This window comes from Chrysoperla carnea, chromosome 5 (genome assembly GCF_905475395.1).
Source record: "Chrysoperla carnea chromosome 5, inChrCarn1.1, whole genome shotgun sequence".
In the NCBI taxonomy this organism is placed as follows: domain Eukaryota; kingdom Metazoa; phylum Arthropoda; class Insecta; order Neuroptera; family Chrysopidae; genus Chrysoperla; species Chrysoperla carnea.
This window is the reverse complement of record NC_058341.1, coordinates 34,760-58,082: the sequence shown is the minus strand read 5'-3', so window position 1 is coordinate 58,082 and position 23,323 is coordinate 34,760. Positions and strand designations below refer to the sequence as shown.

The window sequence follows — 23,323 nt, the reverse complement described above, 5'->3', positions numbered from 1 at the left end:
TATTTAGAGTAAAATAAATTGAAAAAAACCAAAAATATCTCTGGGCATAAAAGTTAAAAATTGCTTAATTTGCAATAATATTTATGCATAAACAATTAAAGAAAGTTCTAGGATAGGATATGATAAAAAAGGTAATTCTAGGATAGGATATGAATTTTACAAGTCACAAACACAGAATTATACGAATGACATTGTCGGAGATGAAAAAGCATAAATATCTCTGGAAAAAAATTCAATTATTTTAAAAAGAAAAGGAATAAATAAAAATTGCTTAATTTACAATAACCTTTATGCATAAATATTTCTGAAGGTCCATTTGAATTAACCATATCAACCTAGTTATAAGTAGACTTACCCCAGAATGAAACCAATCCAAAATATCACAGGCTATAACACAGGCGAAAAATCCATGTAATCAAGATCATTTTTTCCGTACATTATCTGTCTAGATATACCTAACTCACTTTAAGTGATGACTGCGCTTTTTTGCATGTCCCGTCTCACCGTCATCATGAGTTGATACATAATCCCCTATCGAGGCGCTTAGCTTTTAGACAGACATAACGAGAAAAAATTGATTTTTGACTACACAATTTGTCATAGTGTTATAACACATGCAACAAATCGAACGAGTTTTTCCTGAGAAACATCATACTAACCTTAGTTAGTCAACGTCGCTTCTCAGAATTTAGGGCAGACCGAATTTACAAATTTAAAATAATATATTTAAAAAAGAAAATAAAAAAAATTTAAAAAGAAAAATTAGGCAATTTTTCAACCCAGTTATAAGTTGACTTACCCCAGAATGAAACCAATCCAATATATCACAGGCTATAACACAGGCGAAAAATCCATGCAATCAAGATCATTTTTTCCGTACATTATCTGTCTAGATATACCTAACTCACTTTAAGTGATGACTGCGCTTTTTTGCATGTCCCGTCTCACCGTCATCATGAGTTGATACATAATCCCCTATCGAGGCGCTTAGCTTTTAGACAGACATAACGAGAAAAAATTGATTTTTGACTACACAATTTCTCATAGTGTTATAACACATGCAACAAATCGAACGAGTTTTTCCTGAGAAACATCATACTAACCTTAGTTAGTCAACGTCGCTTCTCAGGATATAGGGCAGACCGATTTTACAAATTTAAATTAATGAACTGATATTTAGAGTAAAATAAATTGAAAAAAACCAAAAATATCTCTGGGCTAAAAGTTAAAAATTGCTTAATTTGCAATAATATTTATGCATAAACAATTAAAGATGGCTCATTTAATCTTAATTTACCTTTATTAACATAAACTTACTTAGAAACAAACCCGAAAATGAAATTTAAGATTTGGAATTCAAATGAAGGGAATAGATAAATGTCAAATAAATAAGCTATTCATAGTGAATAGTAAAACACACACTCAAATTAATTATATTACTAAGAATAAATTATCACATGAGATTTAGAAAATAAAAATAAAAATTTTACTTACCTGGATTTTGAACTCCATACCTGTGTAAGAGGAGTAGGACTCGCTATACTCTCTTCCACACGACTTGATGCTTGTTACAATTTAAACGGCCATAATCGGTGATAAAACTGGACCAACCTAATGAATAAATATATTTTAGTGATAAATAATTAAAATAATTAAAAATAATTTTATTATTATCTAGTGTATGTACAAATATCAGCCAATTGATTCTCTGTAGGTATATGTTCAATTTTTAAATTATCTTTTTTTAATTCTGATCGAATGAAATGGTATTTAATGCCAATATGTTTACTTCTTTTACTTTCCCAATTCTTAACTTATTGAATACTTGATTGATTATCCTCAAAAATTACTGGTTTAACGATAATATTAAAACATTCATTTTACAAACCGCAGCTAGCTAATGCAACAATATTTTGTTTTTTAGATTTTCAAAATATATTATTTCCAAATAATTGAAGGGCGTATATGCGTCAACGATAATAGTAGAGAAATAAAAAACAATATGGTTATGCGATAGTTTAAATGATTTTCTATGATTTAAGACAAGAAAAATAACCTGTTATCGAATTATTTTCATTGAATTTTAAGTTTAAAAAATTGACAAAAAGTAAGATTTAATATGGGACTAAATGGAAAATATAAATACGATATTTTTCTAAAATTATATCGATACCAATACTTTTTTTTACAAGCTTTTACCAGGTAATAATTATTTAAACTTTTAATAGAATTTCAAAAAAATTTCTATTAATTTAAAATTCTTTAAAATTTACATACTGTTTCCCTATGAACGCACGTAGCAAAACAGGTTCACGCATGTACGTGAACTTAAATAACATTTCATTCGATCAGAATTTAAAAAAAATTGATTATATACCTACAAAAAATGAACTGGCTGATATTTGTACCAAAGGTTTATCAAATCAAAAATTTCACAAATTTGCTAAGTCCATAATTTGAGGAATTTGAGGAGTGTTGAAATCAATTGAATACAAATTTAGTTTTATTTATTATTTTGATAGAATTTTTTTCGATATTTAGTAACGGAGTTGTTGATTAATTAGTTAATCATTTAAGGACGTACATTCATGAGACTTGTAAGTAGACAAATAAAAATAATTATGATGATAAAAAAGTTTAAATGATTTAAGAAAGAAAAAATATACAATTATATAAATTAATCGAAACGTAATTAATGTTAAATTTTAAATTCAAAAAGTGACAAAAATTAATCTTTAACATAGGTTTAAATGGAAAATATAAATCGATATTTCTCAAAAATTATATCGATAACTATACTTGAAACTTTTATCAGTTAGTAATTATTAAAAATTTTAATAAAATTTCAAAAAAAATTTCAAAATTATTTCAAATTTAAATACTGTTTCCATATAAACGCACATAGCAAAACAGGTTGATGAATGAACGTTCTTAAATAAAAATTATAGTTATTAATATTAAAACTGTGCTTCTTGAGAATAAACGCAGGTTCGAAAAATTTTGAAATCAAATAAAAAAAAAACTTGTAGTCATACACTAATTATAAGAAAAATAATTCTAGAATATGGTTTCAATTGGAAAAAAATTAACAAGTGATTCAAACATAACTTTTTTTAATTAATATTAAAAGTTTTGTGTAAAAAAGTATTTGGACAAAATGTGAAACAAATTAAATATAATATAAAATTTTACAATGTACAAAAAAAGAATTAGAAAAATGTAAATTAAAACAAAAACTTACTCAGAAACAAATTCGAAAATGAAATTTGACGTTTGGAAGTCAAATGAAGGTGAAACACAAAGCACAAATGTAACCAACTGTCCACTATGAACGATGAAACACTACTGACCTAATGAATAATTTTGATTGACCACACCCGAAAAAAGCGCGGAAATTGAACACGCATTTAAATTAATGAAATTAATTTGAATAAATCAGAACATGAAATGTAGAGAAAAAATTTAAAATTTTTATTTGCCCGAGCTTTGAACCATAGACCTTCGATCTACGAGTCGCACCCGCTTAACACCGAGCTGCGACACATCTTATATGATGAAACAATATCAAGAGACATTATCGGTGATAAAGCTGTACAAACCTAATGAAAAACTTTGAGTGACTAAAACACCTGTGGGATTGTTACACAAACTTAAATTAATAACGTAGGGAAAAAAAAAATTTTTTACCTTAGTGGGTTTCGAACCCACGATCTTAATACTACGAGTCGGACTCGTTCACCACTTCGCCATATGACCCGATATATATACATACAATTTAAACAGTCATTATGGGTGGTAAAATTAGATTAACCTAATGAATAAATAAATATTAGTTGTCCCAATAATAAATGCGTAGTCAAATTAATTTAATTGATTTGCAAAAATTCATATTAAAAATTCATAGAAAAAAATTAAAGTTTATACTTAATCGGGATTTGAGTGAGATTCCTTCCAAACCGATACACATTAAGCCATTCGGATACAGTGTACTATTAACTATTCATAGACCCTATTTATTATGAATTTTGGGCGTCTATTACAAATATCATGTTTTTCCTTGGTTTTACTACATTTATGTTGTAGTTAATCTCTTGTATGAAAAGTTTTCTTACAAATTTCACATGATTAATAATTTTTTTTTCCACTGTAAATGATTAATAAAATGATTATCATTACATGTGATGATTGTTTATGTGACTTAGATGTGTTGTAATTGTTGCGATTTTAACGAAATCGAGTATATGTTAATAATATACACACATAAAACTTTTAATCGTTTTCCTTGAAATGTGGTTTGATAGAACAGTTCCTACGATTCTGAATAAAACAATTTTTATTCAAAGTGTTGTTTTTGAAATTATAAATAGTAAAAATTTATAAGTACACAAATTTTTTGCATGTTATTTAACGCGCGTAATAACAATAACTTCTAAATAGGCTTCAGAACAGTAACTTGTGGAACTAGTAATTATTTATATGGTTCAAGAATCGCTAACTAATGGTTGATGAGTATAAACTATAAAGTATATATTGATATAAGTATAAATTTAAGAAATAAACTTTAAGCGCGTTTCACTTGAACTTTGATTTTACAAAACGGTTCTCATATAACTATTTGACTTTTCGACTTAAATTTTTGTACATCTTGTTGAAAATTACTTAAACGTACCCCAAAAGTTCAAAATCTGTCAAAAAAATAAAAGGTAAAAGAAGATTTATTTTATTGCTATTTGAATTTTTTGCCAAAAAACCCGTTTTCTATGTCTTTTTCTACAAAAATATGTGCAATTTTTTTTTAAATTTATAACTTTTTTCGACATATTACTATACTTAAATTTTGTTGTTGGTATTCTTGTGTTTCTGACCTTTGAAAGATTGGAAATTGATTTTTATTGCTTTTTTCGTGAACTTGTTGTGTTCTAAACATGTGTATTTAGTAGAAATAGTAAATAAATTTTCTTATACTCTTTCATTCTTGCTAAATTTTATATAATAACTTAAATTGCGACTCAGATATTTAATGAATTTTATATATCGATAAAAGATTTTTATGAAAAATCGGTGGAAAATTACAAATAGCTTCTATTTCGAAAATAATAGAATATCGAATTCAAAAATTACAAATAAAATATTATCTTTATAGTTTTATCATCTATATCGTTTTATCATTTTTCTTAAGATAAAAAATTAAGATAAGTAAGAAAAATCACTTTATATAAAAGTCAAGCTTTCGCATGTTCAGGGCCACAAAAATAGAAAAAAAAAGTGAAAAGAAACAATTGACTGAGTTAATTGTTGAAATACCATGCATAGTCAGTGTTGATTTCTTAATCACATAACAAATACAAACATGTGAAACATAGATAACTAATAATCAAGTATAGTACATATTATAAAATTTCCGCCTAATTGGCGCCATCACGGGTAAACAGTGATGTTTACGGAAAAATTGTTTAATTTTTGATAAGGAACATTTTATACATTTAAACTTTTGTTCTATCTCTAACGGTTTACAAGATAGGTCCTACGGACCCAAGACCCAATTGACCTATGATGCTAATTTACGAACTTGACCTCACTTTTTACGTCCTGAGTACGCTGTAAAAATTTCAGCTCGATATATTTTTTCGTTTTTGAGTTATCGTGTCCACAGACGGACGGACGGACGGACGGACAACCGGAAATGGACTAATTAGGTGATTTTATGAACACCTATGACAAAATTTTTTTCCTAGCATCATTATTTTTAAGCGTTACAAACTTGGGACTAAACTTAATATACTATGTATATTTCATATATACATGGTATAAAAATGCAAGACGATTTAACTATTTTAGAATTAAATTATTTTATATTGAAATAATTTATTGATTTTAAGAGCTCTTGAAATAAAAATATTAATCTGGGTGTCAGATTCAAATTTTCTTCGAACTATAACGATTAGAAATCCTTTTTTTTTTTTCATTATAAACTTTGTTTTGGTTTTGGAAATTTAGCCATTAATAAATGAAAGTAATTTTCTCAGATATAGAAAAAGATAATATATCAAAAACCCTTCTTAATACCAAATTTTATTGAAACTCAAAACTGAATATTAAACCTTTATTAATTTTTAAATTTTTTTCCAGCATTTCGACTGCCATAATCATATTCGAGTGATTCAACCAATGGGTGATGGAGGTCGACTCTACATGTGTGGAACAAATGCTCACAGTCCGAAGGATTGGGTCGTTTATGTAAGTACCAATTTTTTTTTTTTAATTTCTGTGAAATTTCTTCTTAAATTCTCATTCATTTAAGTTTTCTTATGATAAATACAGTAAAGGTTTTTTTTTTGACAAAACTTACTTGTCAGGCAGAAAACCGCGAGTAAAGGAAAATCTCTAATGAGTAAAAAAATAACATACATATAGATAATTCGAATTAAAAATTGCATTAGTTTAGAAAATTAAATATAATATTTAAAAAAAAATGTATTTTTTTTTTTAAATCCATGAATTATTTACGTCATATCTCATGTAATTAGTGCCTTTATGTACAATACAGATTTATTTATCCGTGAAATTATCAAATTTTTTACATGGAAATAAAATTTTCTCTTATATATTTTAAAAAATATATATATAAAAAGCTTTTTATCTCATTTATAAAAAAAAGTAATAAAAATTCTGAAATGTAAATGTAAAAATGTTCGACAAAAAAAAAAGAAAAAACCTATTTATTAAGGTATTTCGATTTCGAAAAAAAGAAAATGAATCAAAAAATTTGAAATTTTATTTATCGATTAATTAATCATCCTTATTTACGACTTTTTTGAAAAATTCATTTCGATTATCTGTACGGCTTAGGAGAAATTAACTATCAAAGTCAGTGTTTTCAACAAAAAAAAGGTTTCTCATTTTAATCAGTTTTTAACTTTGATTTGATTTTAAAGCTTAAAACTTGAAGAATATTGATAAAAGTTTTTTATGTAAATGGTAAAATATTTTTAAAAGCACTTTTTGACTAAATAACCAACATTTATTTCGACTTCTTTATCAGCCACCCAAAAGGGGCTGTTTATAATAATTAATTTATCGTAAACCGTACAGAGAATCGACTTCAAATTTATACAGAAGGCGTAATAAATCCTAGCTTATATTGACACGCAATCTCCGTTTTTTTGGTAGCATATCCGTTTTGGTATCAAATCACCTTAACTTTCCTTAATGAATCCGAAATTTTCAACAAATCTTTTTGTGAAATTTTCAACAAATCTTTCAATATTTAAGAAACCCTTTGTACAATTTTTAGGTTAATTTTTTGTTGATGAGACTAAAGATTATAAATTACAATTACTGTATAATAGTCAAAGCATAGAAAAAAATAATTTTTTCAGCCTCGAACCAAATAAATTCCCATATGGAAAATTAGAAATAAAAATTCTTTTCATGTTTTTGTTAATTAATAAATAATAAGTGTAATTATAATAATGTTATCACTATAAATAATAACATACTTACCAGGGGCACAGTTTTACGGAGACGGGGTGGGAGTATGTACCACGTCGTCAGTATATATTATCCCTAAACAACATATGTTACAATACACTTACTCCAAAATACTGGTGTTTTGTACCGAGTGAAACATACATCATTTCGAAGTTGGCCGTTTCATATTGAAATAAAGTTAAAATTCTTTAAAAAAACTTCCTAATGATCAGAACAAGTACAGCTAAATAGAATTTAAAATATGAATTCATTGATACAAAATCATTGAAGTTTAATAAACAAAATCATTACTTCTATGAAAGAGATTGATTTTAGTTTAAAGTCATGCATTTTATTGATAGCTGCCCATGTGGTTGTGCCAATCACATCACTATTTTGTTATTATATTTATAAGTGATAGAACCAATCAGAAAAATATTGTTTAAAACTATGTTGTATTTCAAAACAACAATATTTGCAATTTGTTAAACAGTTAATTACTTTCATACAAACAACTCATGCGTTTGTGTCAACTTCACCACTCAACCCCGTACAGTAGTTGTATCACATTCTTCGCCCCATTCGTCATATTTGATCTCGCGATGAGGTGACCCACCCTGTATATACTATTCACTTAAATATATTTATGTTTACATATAAATTGTAATGTAATATGATATAATAATAATACAATCATGTAACGTATGCATACTGAGATAGGTCCGTCTATATTAGCCTGTTACCTACAAAACAACTGTAACTAACTGTAACTGTAACATTATATTACATATGTAATAAAAAAAATTATATAAATTTACATTAAAAGACAATTTTTTTGTTTTTTATTTTTTATATATTTTTTTTTTGTTACTCTCACCAGTAGTATGTTGGATAGGTATGAGGAATTTAAATGCATAGATAAATGGTCCCATCTGCTATATTATATTATTATTCCCAGCTTAGAACATTTAAAATACAATAAAGTTACAACAGTAGTTCTATATATGTGTGGAAAAATGGGACACTGCAGTTCTATTTTATTTCGTAAATATGTATGTAATACATGTATACATAAAGGGAGCTATACAGGATGGTCCTAGGGGATCTACATACCTTGTTTAGTGGTTAAAGTTTTCTCAAAATAAACCTTGCAAGACGAATTTTGGAAAAGGAAATTTCAGTGCCCATTATTAAAGTTTGTTTTTTCGTAGAAAAATTTTGCTTAAGGTAGGATGAGCGCCAAGGCAATTTTTGATTTAGGGTTGAACTTATTTATACCTTATTTTCAACTTTGGTTATGAATTTTGTTATAACTGACGTGGACGAAAAATAAGAACAAAATTTTGGAAGATCGAAAACTAAATAATTAAACAAAATTAACAATTTTCTATATTTGGAAAATCTCTCCAGATATCGAAAAACTTTATTCCATCTTTTCATCTTATATTATCAAGTTATTTATAATTCTATAATTCATCATCAAAATTGAAAAAAAAATATATATATATTTTTTTTTTAAACAAATCTTTCAAGACACTCTGTACATGGTAGCTCACTTCATCAGTATGTTTGTATGTTTGTATGTCTATTGAGCTACATATGTAGCTCAATTCTATTTATATGTATATATAATATTTTTAACAAAATGGCTCAAAGAAAAGTGTACTAACACATTACAACAAGCTGATTAAAAAATCTAGAGGAACTCTTGGAAAAACACACTGATGACGTCAAGCATTCAATATAGCAGTCATAAGCCGACTTTAATCCTAAAAAAATGCAGTTGGGTTTTCTATGGAATGACTAGATCATTAAAAGGGTGGGGTATTGTTGTAAGTTACTATGGTTTCCTAATATCCGTGTACTTATTCTACGGCTACTGAAATCCAATTTAAGCCTGTTATCGTAGTTCTAAGCTACTGGTATTCGAAATAGGACAAAGTGATTTTTTCAAAATAAGTATAACGTATACGATTCCTTTTACCAAAATTTCGATTTGTGAATTTTCATAAAATTTAACAAAATTTGCAGAAATTGTAAAAATCATCAGAAATAATATTCCCAAAGCGTTGTTTTTGTTCAGAAAAATTTAGGACTTTTTTACAATTCAAATATTAATTATGTACAAGCCGTTTCACCTTGGTTTGCTTCTAATTCGAAAGAAATTTGATGTAAAAGACAGACAAACCGTTTTTAATGTCCACCATGTATATAAAAACATGTTTGCTAGCATGACAAAACGAAATAGAATCAGTTTTGATCATGACGATGTCTATGACAATGGAGGATGACGATAGAATAGACAAGAACATTACACCAGAGACAGGCATTTTTATTTGATTCAATTGCTATTTTACTGACTCAGTCAGATTGTGTTATTATTATTATTATTATTATTATTAGATACTACGTTGTTTTTTTTGTTAATCTCTCCCTCTAGAATCTAGAATATTGAGAATATAACATTTTTCCTCGATACACTACGAATTATATTCTAATGAGATTGAAAAACCTGTTGAGTTACATCGATATCCTACGGAACTCTTATTTTGTTATTTCTACCTCGAAGATGGTTGAAAATTGAATCAGTTTAAACTAGAATAAGAAAAATTTAGAGAGGATTTTTTCGTTGCTAACATATTTCGGGAAATTGGTAAGATATACCGAAAAGAAGCCTCGATTTATCGCTTATTACACAATATCAAACATACCCAGTAGAAGTCGATAAGCAAAATGATTACAAGTGTCAAAAAGTTGAGAGTAAAGATCGAATTTTCCAGGGAAACAAACCGAGTTTCTCGTGTTCAAGAAGTATTTTTTTAATGTTCTGGAAAATCTAAACCATGTACGGGAAATATTGTAAGATCCTTAAAAAATATTGATATAAGATCTGAAATTAGTCAAGAGTAACGACCTATAAAAAGGTAGAACTCAAATCGAAAACAGATTTGAATATCATACATCGAACATTCAACAGAATTGTATATATAATATGATCGGTACAAAAAAAAACTGTAATATTTATTTAAATTCAAATTAACTCACTTTTGAAGAAACACACTCAAACTAAATTTTGTTGAGCTCAAATTTGTTTAAAATAAAACTAAATGAATATCATTTTATTTAAATAACTATACAAATACAAATGTATGCTAGATTCGACCAGAAATTCGATTTGTTTCGGAATAAAATTATATTTTTTTTAATTTAATGTTGAACTCAGATATGGATTCTAGTATGGAAATATTAATATTTGATTCATTTGGCCATAAGTTTCTAAGATATCAATTGAAATTCGGTACCCGTATGATTTCCAGCTAGATCCGTGAGAAATTCCCACCGTGCGGTAACCGCGGCTAAAACCAGGCTAGAGAAATAATATAAAATCAATAGTAATTATTTATAGGCAATTTTATGACAATTATGATATACAAATTACATAATAAACAAAATTAAATGTGTAAATTAATTCTCTTGCTTGTTTTATTTCTAAGCGTTACACTTTTAGACCGTTATTCTATTTAATATCTAGCATGATAAGCTTCAAAATGAGGGATAAATCATGGAATTTGATAACGGAATAAGGAAGATATCGCGACAGGAAAAATAATCGTAAAACCAATCAATTTTTAGTATTTGTTAATTGCTTATAGCTAATTTATTTGAACTTTTAATTAAGTATAAAATAAATAAATTTTATGCTTTCCAGTTAATAAATAAATAAACCGATTAAAATTTATTTTAAAGTCAAACAAAGTAGCTATTAAAAAAATAATTACTAATAAGTAATTATAATTAAACTAAGTTAACTATAGTTAACTTTAAGCTATATAAACTCATATGACACAATATATGCACAATGCATTCAAACTAATAAAAAACTTATTTAAAAGTTACAAAAGCTATTAGTATTATTTTTTTAATAATTTATAATTAATAATAATAATTTTATTATAAATATTATATTTTGTCTGGTTACAAGCTAACATAACAAATACTTGCATAAAATTTCAGTTCACGTTAAAGTTTGTTTATCGGATTACCGTTGTAGACCAAGCAAGAAATTTAATCGAAACAAAATGCGCTTAAAGTTAATCAATAATTGTAGATCAAAGTCATGGGCACAGCCTGAATATCCTCTATTGCCTTTGACAACTTTTCGCTACAGCATTTTGTTCCACAATTATGGTGTTTTCTTTACGATTGAATACAATAATGACCTATTTTTAAATCGTATTTCCTCCGAAAGCTAACGATTTTCGGAAAAATGGTAAAACTAGATCCAATTTGATGTCACATGATGTCATTCATCAAATTCTTGTAGCAACTTGTAGATAGGGCGTTTTTTAATCTACTTTCTCTCTTATTTTTGTAAGATTCTCTCATATTTTTTATGTATTTTCTAGCGTGTAAATAGCCATTTTTGCGTTTTAAACTCTACTAATAAAGTTGAACTCAAACGTCAACAAATAACGAATGTATAGCTAATAAAAGTTTTAAATAATATCGTTTTATATTTTTCATCTGCATTCTGTTGCATCCTCATGGCACTCACTAGGTATTACTAGGTACATCAATAACAAACGGTTTTCCTGCTTAAGGTGTTTCGATACCAAAAACGAAAGTGTAAAAACTTTAATATATTCTAGATATTGAAGAAGACTATCTTATTGTATTGATAAATATGGTGGAACTGCAAATAAATGCATTGTACATTATAAGATAGGATATGTTACATCATTTATTTGCGTTTCCACCATTTTTATTTCTTAAGGCAGTTCATTTGTTAAAGTGTTTTGATACCAAAACGAAAGTGATACAAAAAAACCGGAGATTGCGTGTCAATTAGCTAGTATTTATTACGCTTTCTGTGTAAATTTCAAGTCGATTCTTTGTACGATTTACGATAAATTAATTATAACAAAACAGCCCTATTACCATTTTGGTATATGAAGAAGTCGTAATAAATGTTGGTCTTTTAGTCAATAAGTGCTTTTAAAAATGTTTTATCATTTACATAGAAAAACTTTTATCAATATTCCTTAAGTTTTAAGCTTTAAAATCATATCAAAATTAAGAACTGTGCATAAAAATGAAAAATTGTTTTTGATAAAGCACTGACTTTCACGTTTCCAGATGCCTCTATAATGTTATAACTTATTCGGCTCCTATATTCAGAAAGCTATAACTCTTAACCACCAAAGGTCATATCCACCATAGATGTTTTAAATATATGTGTTATAATTGGATTTGATTTAAAAGTTATTTCATTATTAGTTTTATAATATTATTTTAGTGACAAAAACAACTAATTCAGTAGCTTACGTCTCGTTTTGTTTCGTCTCGTCTCACTAGTCATCACTATTTGCTACTAATATAACTTTTATAGGTGTTAAAAGTCATTAAATTTATAATTTATAGGTCTTTGGTCGTAAATACATTTATTTTACAAAACGAGTATTTATTAATTTAGTATTTTAATGATTGATTGTATATATTATTTACGATTATATTTCAATTTAAACGGCGATGTATTTTGACATTTTTAATGGTTTTTGTTGTTCGAATATTTTTAAGTGCCTGGCACTAATTTAAAATTGTGCTATTTTAAGTTATTAGAATGTTACATAAATAATATATTCTGCCACTATTACAAGATTTAAAAAATTGACAAAAAAAGTATAGCAATTTTTTAACTTCGTTAATACAATTTTAATTTGTTTAAATTCTATCGAAAAGTGAGTCTATTTCTATCTTGGTTGTACATTAATATGAACGAGTATCTTATTTATTTTTGTATTCAATGTTAACATAAATACATAATTACATAAATTTTAATGTTTAAAACATGTTTCTAAGCATAAACATGAACATGTAATGAACATATAGACATGTTAATGATATGATAATTTTAATACTTATAACACTTTGTTTGTATGTTCTGTTCTTAATACTTAACTTTAATAAATGGATCGTGAGCCCATAATGAAGTGAAGTTTCCATGACTATTCAGTGTATATTTGAAAATGGTACCATAAATCCGGCATATCGAGATTTTATTTAAAGCCAATATTACTCGAGTTGATATAAGGATTCTAACGATATCTTATACATTGAAAATGGAAGTTTGTCCGTCTCTTTTAAGCAAAATAAAGTTTTATATGTAATTTTTTTGGCGATACCCACGTATGACGTCACTATTGGATATCTTCTTCTTTGTTTAATTAGGTATTTTAAACGTTCGTATCTTGTATACCTCCTATTAAAGAGTTTTAAAACCAACTTCAATCTTTCTATTCGCAAAGTGAAATTTCTTCATCTAAAGTCAAAAAGAAAAACTTAGTATCTCCTATTTCAATAGTACAAAATGGGATACGTAGAAATTTCAGTTGATTATATGGGCTTACGGTCTTGTAGTTAAGTTTATACTTTCAGTTACTTGTTTTGTTGTAACAAAATCAATTAATATTTGCATAAAATGTTAATATTACTTAGCTTTTAACATATACACAACCATCTTACCACCTTTACCTTATCACCTTTACTAATACAAAACCCATGCTCCCTCCCCAGCTTTTGTTGTCTACACGTTCTGATAAAGATAATATGTGAATATGTTTAGATAAATATTATATATATATATTAATATTATAATATGTTTTTAAACAAACGTATAACATATATTGTAAATAATATAACAGGGTGTAACACTTATATTCTATATGTATAATATATACGTAATACAAGTTGCCTATTTATTAATTTCTTAAGTCAACTTTAACATGGACTATTCCATTCAAAGTGAATCGATGAATATTCATTTTTTTGCGGTAAATTATAGTAAAAACATAAAAACTTTGATTTTTTATGCTTTTTCGATATTTTTATACCATTTTTTTACATTTACGCCATACAAATTGCCTAGATGACTTGATGGCTAGTCACGTGACAGCCAAATCACTCTAAAAGAATTTAATAATCAACCTATATATAATATAAATATGCATATAATAATAATAATAATATGTTTATCACTTAAAATTTTCATGTATATTCAATATGTAGGTAAAATTTCAACTAAATTGAATTTAAATGTTAAATTCAATTCTATTTAGAAATTAGTTACATAAATAATTATATGCAAATCTATTTAATAGAATATAAACTATAGTAGATCAGTCTCTAGAACAAAAAATGGGTCAGGAATGATCCATTCTGGATATCACTGACATGGTATAAGATCGATTCTTCACCCATCTAATAACCATAGATAAGACATAGTTTTTATGAAATTTTATCATAGTTTTTCTATCGAAAAGTGTGGTCCGACTGTCACGTGACTAATCAACTAATAAACTATACAATTTGTATGACATAAATTGATGCGAGTGACGTCTAAATAAGAATCTCGACACCTGTTTTCAGACTAGTGTTTGGTCTATCTAGTTCGAATAGCACATAAAACCAATTTCTAAAGTTCAGTTTGTATGAAATAAACTATAAATGATGGTAGAATATTTTAAAATAGCTCTTAAAATGCATTTTATAGCGTGTTCTGCATATGAAAGATAAGAAATAAATACTTATATCTATCTATATATATATGTAAGACGAAGAATATGCGGCCTTTGTGCTGCTTGCTCTTATGTTAGTATGCATAAGACTTTCAAATTGTAGTTTTTACTACCCCTATACCAAAACAAAACTATATATAGGTGTTAGTTGCTGCTAGAACTGTGTTTTTAGAGGTTATGTGTTCTTTCTTATATCTCTCCTCTGTGGTACTCAATGTTTTAATGTTAGAATTCGAAGAAAATCTACATTCTAGATACGTTTTACATACAAGTTGTTTCAAGAAATGCACAATTTACTTCTTAGTCAGAGAAAGGACTTCTTCTCGATAGATATGAAACACCCTGTATATACACCTTCTTTTTCAATAGCTTATTCTCCCCCTCCCCTTATATTTAAAGTGGTAATATTTATCATATTACCACTTCTACCACTTTTCACACTAGAACCAAAAATTCTTTACACATATTTATTATTTGCTCTCACCAGTGTTATGGTGTCATGCTACTTACTTTGTTTCTTATATCATTTGAATACTTCACTTCTATTTATCTCTTTTCTTCTTTATGATCTATGAATAAATAAAGAGATGTATCTCTATAGAGACGAGTAATTCAATGGTTTATTTACAATCATAAAATAAATATGGAGGATGGGTCTATGGATCTATATATATGAGATGCGGTCTTTATCATATTTCTATAAATGTGTACATGTATGTATATGAACCATTATTTTTGAGGAGGTTATTGTATTAACTTTTTGCTGTTTTTGATATCTTTTGTAAAAAGAACTCTTTATATGCAGAACACAGAACTTTGTAATATTATTCATAGATGTACGAACTAACTCTAGATCACTGAACAAACCATCTTATAATACAAGTAAAATTTACAAAATTTTAAAAAACCCCCGACAAAATCTCTAAACTTGCACTTGAAACATATCTTTTTTTTTTAAAGCCTTCTCCACATTGCAATGATTTTGAGGACCATCGCCAATTGTATAATTGTTTCGGTTACGGAACCCTAAATTTGCAATTGAAACATAGCTAAGAACACTTTCCTTTAAATTACCTTTCAAACAAAACAAAAAAATCAAACACGGTTCATTCGTTTAGGAGCTACGATGCCACAGACTCACTTTTTTTAGTTCGGGAGTTAAAAAACAATATGCAAGCTCTCTAAGTTTAAGATAAACATCTATGGAATGTGCGTCCTTAGGGATAATATTTGTATATTGCATAGAAAAGGCTTTTTTTTCATTCCTAACTATATTCATAGCATAAAAGGATAATTTTATTGAATTGCATGCAATATATAAGATCGGCGCAGGAGAGAAGAATGGACAATTGAAAAACAGGAATATATATAGAAATAATTTAATTCGATGACCTTTTCAACAGTCCATTCAAAACGATATGAACGGCCTTAATAAAACTTACAAGATTAAATTTTTTATTTAAATACTAAGTTAGTATAGTAGTTTTTTTTTCTTGAATTTCGGACGCGCCGAGCTAGTTTTACCAAGCTTTAATAAGTTTGTGAATAAAATTTAAGTACTTTTAGGTATTATATATAAAAATTTTTATTACAATTTTCGAGATGAAAACAATAATAAAACTTTAAAACAAAAATTATTAAGTAAAATTCGAAAATTGTTGCTGACACTGTTAAAATTTTTTAGGAAAAAAAAAACTAATTTAAAATCAATCAAAGAATTTTCTATTAGATATATTCGAAAACAGTTCATTCTTCTAATCATAAAATTTGCAACAAAAACGTTGTCTATCACTCATAAAACATTTTTACATTTTGTGTAATAAAATACGTTTTAAAATTTTTAATATTCGATCTTGTTATACAGTGTTCTTTCGAACTGTATGTGCATCCGTTGTTGTTCCATAAAACACCATAAAAGGTGTTTTCTTTGCTTCTAGAATGCCTTTTTTTTGTCTGTAACCATAAAACCTTGAGAAGAAAATTTTTATAGTTATTTATATATACCAGCTCGATCCGTGAAGAATTTCGCTACGGTTGTTACCGTAACCTGTGGCTACCCTGTACCCGTTGCTAGAAACAGTAGGACAGAAAATAACTTGCTAGAGTTATAACATAAAGAATTTATTTAACTTTTTTTTTATATTTCCTGGAATTTGTTTTTCACATATTACCTTTAACAGAACTTATTTATACATATAAAGTGGGATGGAGTAGGAGCGCTGGGGAGTTTGTAATCGTAAGAGTTAGAGTAAGATAAATGTAAGTTGTTTTGTCAAGATTTAAGTTATCGTTGTATTACAGTAGGTACTGATACTAATATCATAGACTGACTAAAACTTTTTTATACCTTCACATATCTACCTTCAACTTGAATATATTATTTTAACGTTAAGTTATACGTATTATACACTGATTGGGCAAGAAATTGAATCACTAAATCAATTCATGACGAACGTGTCCATTGTCTTTGAAAATTTTTAAAGTAACAGCGGGCATTTAGTTATTTCAAGTGGTCGCAAAAAATCGTTTTTACAATCTTAATCCAATTATCTTCTTATCTCAATTCCATTGTCAATTTTCCTATTAAAAGAAAAACTACTTGGCTTGACAAATTTTCGTACATTATTTTATTTTTAGTGGGAAAAATCTACGGAATTTTAGTCATCAATTCGGAATATTTCAGGAGAAGACCATTTATTAATTTAAAAGCTCTTTTTGTTTCTTTTGTTGTAAAAAAACAGAGAAATGGAATTTCAGGAGTTTAGGAGTTTTCATTGATCCATTTTTTATACCTGCAAGGATATATAGAAAAGATTAACTGGATAGTTTTTCTCGTGAAACTGAATTAAAAAGTTTTCGTTTCTCCCAAAAAACAACCTATTCAATGTTTTTTTAACTACTTATTTCCTTTTTGCTGTGTGTTATTGTTTCAAATTTTTATTAGGGTTACACACACACATACACAAAAAAAAAACCTACAATTTTCCATTCAACCGCAAAATCTTTCAATCATCCGTCTAGAAATGGATTTAAAAACAAAATGGAAAAAGAAAAGTTTATTTTGTTTGTTTTTTAATGCTAAAAGAAAAACATTTTAACGCATAATTTAATTTGTAATTCTTAATTCTTAAATCAATTTCTATATAAATCCGGTTCAAGTTAATACAAGTTTTTTTTATAAATCTTTTAAAGTCAACTAGGCAACTTGTATGACGTAAATATAAGAAAGTGATGTAAGCTAGGCAATTTGTGTGACGTGAATGTAAGGAAATGATAGAAACTAGGCAATTTGTTTGACGTGAATGTAAGAAAATGCTATAAAAATCAAGGGACTTTGAAGTATCATTATATAGTATTTTTACAATTAATTCTTTTAACTAATATCAATATTTAAGTTTTTTTTTTTTAAATATATTATTAGTAAAAAAATTAATTTCAACGTTTGAATAGAAGATGTAAAAATTTATTATTTTGATAAAATATAAATTGCATAACTTAAGATTTGTTTTTACCAGTTCTATTATTTTGATGTCAAAATTACTTACAAACACACAAAAATATCATTTTTAATGAAATAAAAATTTGAAGGTCAATTATTTCAAATAATATTTTATTTAATAATATATGAGAATAACAATTAATTGAGGTAATTGTTTAAATATCTTTCATATTCTGGATTTATTACAAAAAAATGAACATATTCCACTTTCAACATTTTAGATATTTGCTGTATTTTATATAAAAATTTTATGAATGTGAATATAATTTGAAATATGTTTGAATTTTGATTCGTCGTTGCTCGGTATAATATATAATTAGGACCCTAACACGTACGTAGGTATGTATGCATGTATGTAATATATGTATATACAAACATGTATGTATATCATTCACCTGCAGTATTCACGATTTTAGTATTCGACAACACGTATTTTGAAAATTTATGTTATTTATAATATTACATACGAGTAATTGCGTTTAAACACATGTACTTGTATGTATAAGTGGTAGCGAGGGGAAAGCATTAAAAGGTGTAAGCAACCGTCTACCAAAATATATATATAATTACATATATTATATTATGTGAGTACAGTTTTGTGAAATGAAATTGTATCATCTCGAAAATTTTTTAATCAAAATGAACTTGAACGAAATTTTCATTTTGAGATTCCAAAACTGAAACTAAACTTCCTGTTTAGAAAATAGCATTCTAAATAATCAATGACCGATTTTAACTAAAACTAGTGAAGCCAGGGCCAAGAACTGTAACATTTAAGGGGCATCAAACTTGAAGAGATTTTGGTTAAATTGTAGAATTTAACTTTAACGATTTTTAAAAATCGATATTGAAATTCGTCGATGTATATTTCGTTACAAAAAACATGACAAGATAGGCGATGATGATTACGATGCTTAAAGCCATAGGCCGCTTCGTACGTGGTAGTTTTGAAACTCTTCATTTGACTATTTTTGGGTACAGTTGACAAAATTTTGGGTACAGTTGTTCATAAAATCCATTTGCGGTTATAAGTTTGTATATCTGTCTGTCTGTCTGTCAGTCTGTGGCATCGTATCACCTAAACGGGTGAACCAATTTTGAATTATGTTTTTGTTTGTTTGAGAGTGTTTTAAGCTATGTTTCTAGTACCAGTTTTACCAGTTGGAGGCTTTAACTATAAATGTAATTTAATAGAGAATATTTTTAGATACGTTTCAAGTGCGAGAGTAGGGTTCCGTATCCGAAAAGTTTCTCGAAAGGTTTTTTAAATTTTGTAAATTTTACTATAAATGTGAAAGTTATTTGATAATATACATATCAACAAAATGTTAGAACTTTTACTGATTTAATAAATATGGATAATAATTTTGGGCTGATTTTATGACACAGAGTATACATGATGTAATGACAACAATTTCAACATTATTGGTATAGGTACCTGCATTACCCGCATACATTTGAAATTGAAATTAATGGCATATGTAAATGATGATAGAACATTCATATTTAGAATGTTGCAACCTAACAATCATAACATTAAACATTAAACATGGATGCAAAGCTCATAGTAGCTCATAGGCAGCTAAAACTACTCATTCAACGTCATCATATATGTTATAATCATAATACGAATAATCATAATCATTAGAACATTAAACAACATTCTTAAGACTTTATTTACAATATATTATATGTGGCAGCCAAATAGTTAAATTAGCCGTTTAGTTAACAGCCTAGTTTAGTTAAATAAGTTTATATTTCCTGGGATATCGTCTTACTTACTCTCAGTTGGTTCTCTTGGTTGAGGATGGTCGCTTTGGAGTGAGTCCCCTACGACACCAAAAATGCCAACTGAGAGGAAGGGAGAGGATTTCCAAGAGAATACTAGATCTTCAGAAAAAATGATGAAGTTCATGAGTGCGTGCACCCTATGATTTTTAAGACATACCCTGTATATATTCAAAACATTTATAAGATATATAAATTAAAGATAGTTTCTCTTCGCGTCTTAGTCTTAGTTTTTGAATGTGAATGTAAATGGGTTGGTAATAACAATCTTAACTTTACTAATAAATTATTTAATAAGAAAACAAAACAAAACACATAAAGAACAGCAGAATGAATCCAACAGCAACGAATAGAACTGAACAGAACTGTTAAAGAACTACTAAGAATTATAAGACATTTTAAATTACATTTATTTCTTAAAAACTTTATTATTGTTTTAAACACAACAGATTCCAAATTATTATTATTTTTTTGTTGTGTTTTTTTGTTTCATAAATTTTTGGTATGGTTTTTTTTTAGTAGCGTTATTATACTAGTTATAGACTAGGATGTTCTGGGTGTTGTCATTTAAAAGTTAAAAGTAAAAGTAGTATAATTATTCTAAGAAAATAAATTTCACACTAAATAAATAAAATCACATACAGATGCCTTTTCTCTCGTTGCTACTCAAAGTATTTGAGTGTTGACTTAAATGGAGCGAAATTTTCTACTAAACCATGTGAATAAAAGTTTGAAACATTTTTTTTATCCTGATTCGTCAATATTTTTAGCCAATATTTTCTCACAAAATATGATTATTTCATATCATTTTTCATCAAATTTCCTTGTATTTGCATTAAATTATCTCTATTATCTTTAACTTCTAATCACTCACTTTCAAAACTCATTTTTTTTTAAAGGAAAATGCATAAAATTTTGAAAAAAAATACAAATTGATATTTTTTATATTCTCAAAATTCGTTGCACGTTGAATCGATTGAAAAAGTTTTCTAGGTGTCCTGGGAAACTATTTTTTGGTTTTATCTCCCAACCAACGAAACGAATCAGAATGATAACGTGCGATAACGAGCCTAGTTTCAAAAATTCAAAAATTTAAAGTGGTGAAATCGATCAGAACATTTCGCAAGTTTCCTTTCTTGAAATATCTATATAAAAGGGGATTGCTAGCTTGAACTTCAATTTTAATTTTAAATCAGAATGATACTGCCCATAGTATCTAGTCTATACATTGAACTGTTTGTAAATTATATTTAAATAAAATCTTTTTTACTCAAACACTTGGCAAGCAGACACTTTATAGTTTAAAAATTATTTATGAATGATGATCCAACAGGAATATAAAAGAAAGGCAGGAATATGAGCAAGATATTACATTGTTCCTGAATAAAATATGAATTCGGGATCATTTAATAATTATTATATTTAACTAAAACTTTTTAATAAAACTGCCAATGTTATTTCTTTATTATTCTTTTTTGTTTTGTAAATTTTATTTTAACATAATTATATAAAAGAGTTCATTGACTGACAGCAAGAACCTTGTTAGGGGGGGGAGTAGTGAGAATCATTTACGGTTTACCCCAGTTCGGGGTGCAAAAAGATACGTTCAGGTCGTAAATGTGCAACATAGATTAATGTCTTGGATCCATAAAACCTTTTTTGTAAACCGTAAGATAATAGAGTTTCTTTCTCAATAGTTCTCAGTTTATGATATGAAAGGGGGCCACCCTATCTTGTGTAATATAATATGCTAAAATAGAGGAGCATTGGGATAAAATAGTAAAGAAAACTTCATTTAGATAAATAACACATGATAATGAAAAAACATCAAGTACTTGTATACGAAACTAAATATTAAGACGAATTGTAGGGGAAATCATATTTAGAGGGCTGAGAGTGTATTTATTACATACTTAAGGTGTAAGAGGGTAGCTGTACTGGGTGGATTGTTCTGCCATACATATACATAGATATGATTTATTACGTTAATTTGTTTATTTTTTTAAATCAAAGAACATATATTTTGATTAAATCCCACTTCTGCTGTAAGTGTAAGAAAAATACAATTTTTTTTATTAGAAAATTCGATTTAAATTAAAATATTAAATTAGCTTATCTTCGTTTAACTTCTTCTGAACACTCACAACTCATTTTTTTTTTTAATGAAAAACATAAACTTTGGACAAAATATATAAATTGACAGATTGCAAATTATTTTCAAAATATTCTCAAAATTCATAGCAAGCTGAATCGATTGAAAACGTTTTAGTTTCATAGGTAACACGTCGTCGGATTTTTAGTTCGTTTTAAATTATAACGTGCTATACGGAACATAGTTCCAAGAATATTTTTTAAATGTTTTTATGGTATGGGTGTGTGTGACTCCCTGTATTTATATGATTATCATATATGATTACTGGAACTCTTAGAAATTTAATGTTTTGTTATAAAAGGTGGTATTTTCTACAATAATAATAATCCTTTATTTCTGTATAGAATCAAATCAAACTAAAATGAAATGTAATAATATCACCAGTGATTATTTTGGTAAGATATTATTAAAACACTAACTTTTGTTTTGTCACACATAATTAAATCTCTTTAGTTTAATAATAACTATTTTATCTATTTGTATACTTTCACCATACCTTCCACTCATACAACACTTATAAAGACTAGGTAATAGTTATCTTCTATATCATTATGTTTTGTATATCTAAGCAAATAATCTTTATAAGATAATAAAATAGTGACTAGCTCGACCCGTGAGGAATTCCACTCCCGTAGTTACCGTAATCCATGGCTACCCGGTGTACCCGTGGCTAAAAACAACAACCTACACAAATTTCGTAGTAAAGTGGTGAAAAAAATCAAAAATTCTTATTGTTCTTGTTAATCTTTATTTATTCCATTACAAACATATTTACATTTACATTTTTGATGTGGGTGGAGTCGGTTACTTCGTTCTCATCCAAGCGACGACAATGTGATC

The 23,323-nt window shown here is 27.2% G+C and overlaps 1 protein-coding gene across 2 annotated transcripts in view; it reads left to right on the top strand.

Annotated features, from left to right (window-relative positions):
• Positions 1-23,323, top strand: part of LOC123301533 (semaphorin-2A) — a 441,589-nt gene that overhangs the window by 404,692 nt on the left and 13,574 nt on the right. For both annotated transcript variants that reach the window (XM_044884308.1, XM_044884309.1), the window contains exon 5: positions 6,130-6,237. In XM_044884308.1, coding sequence (XP_044740243.1) covers positions 6,130-6,237 — 108 coding nt within the window. The remainder of the gene's footprint in view (positions 1-6,129; positions 6,238-23,323) is intronic.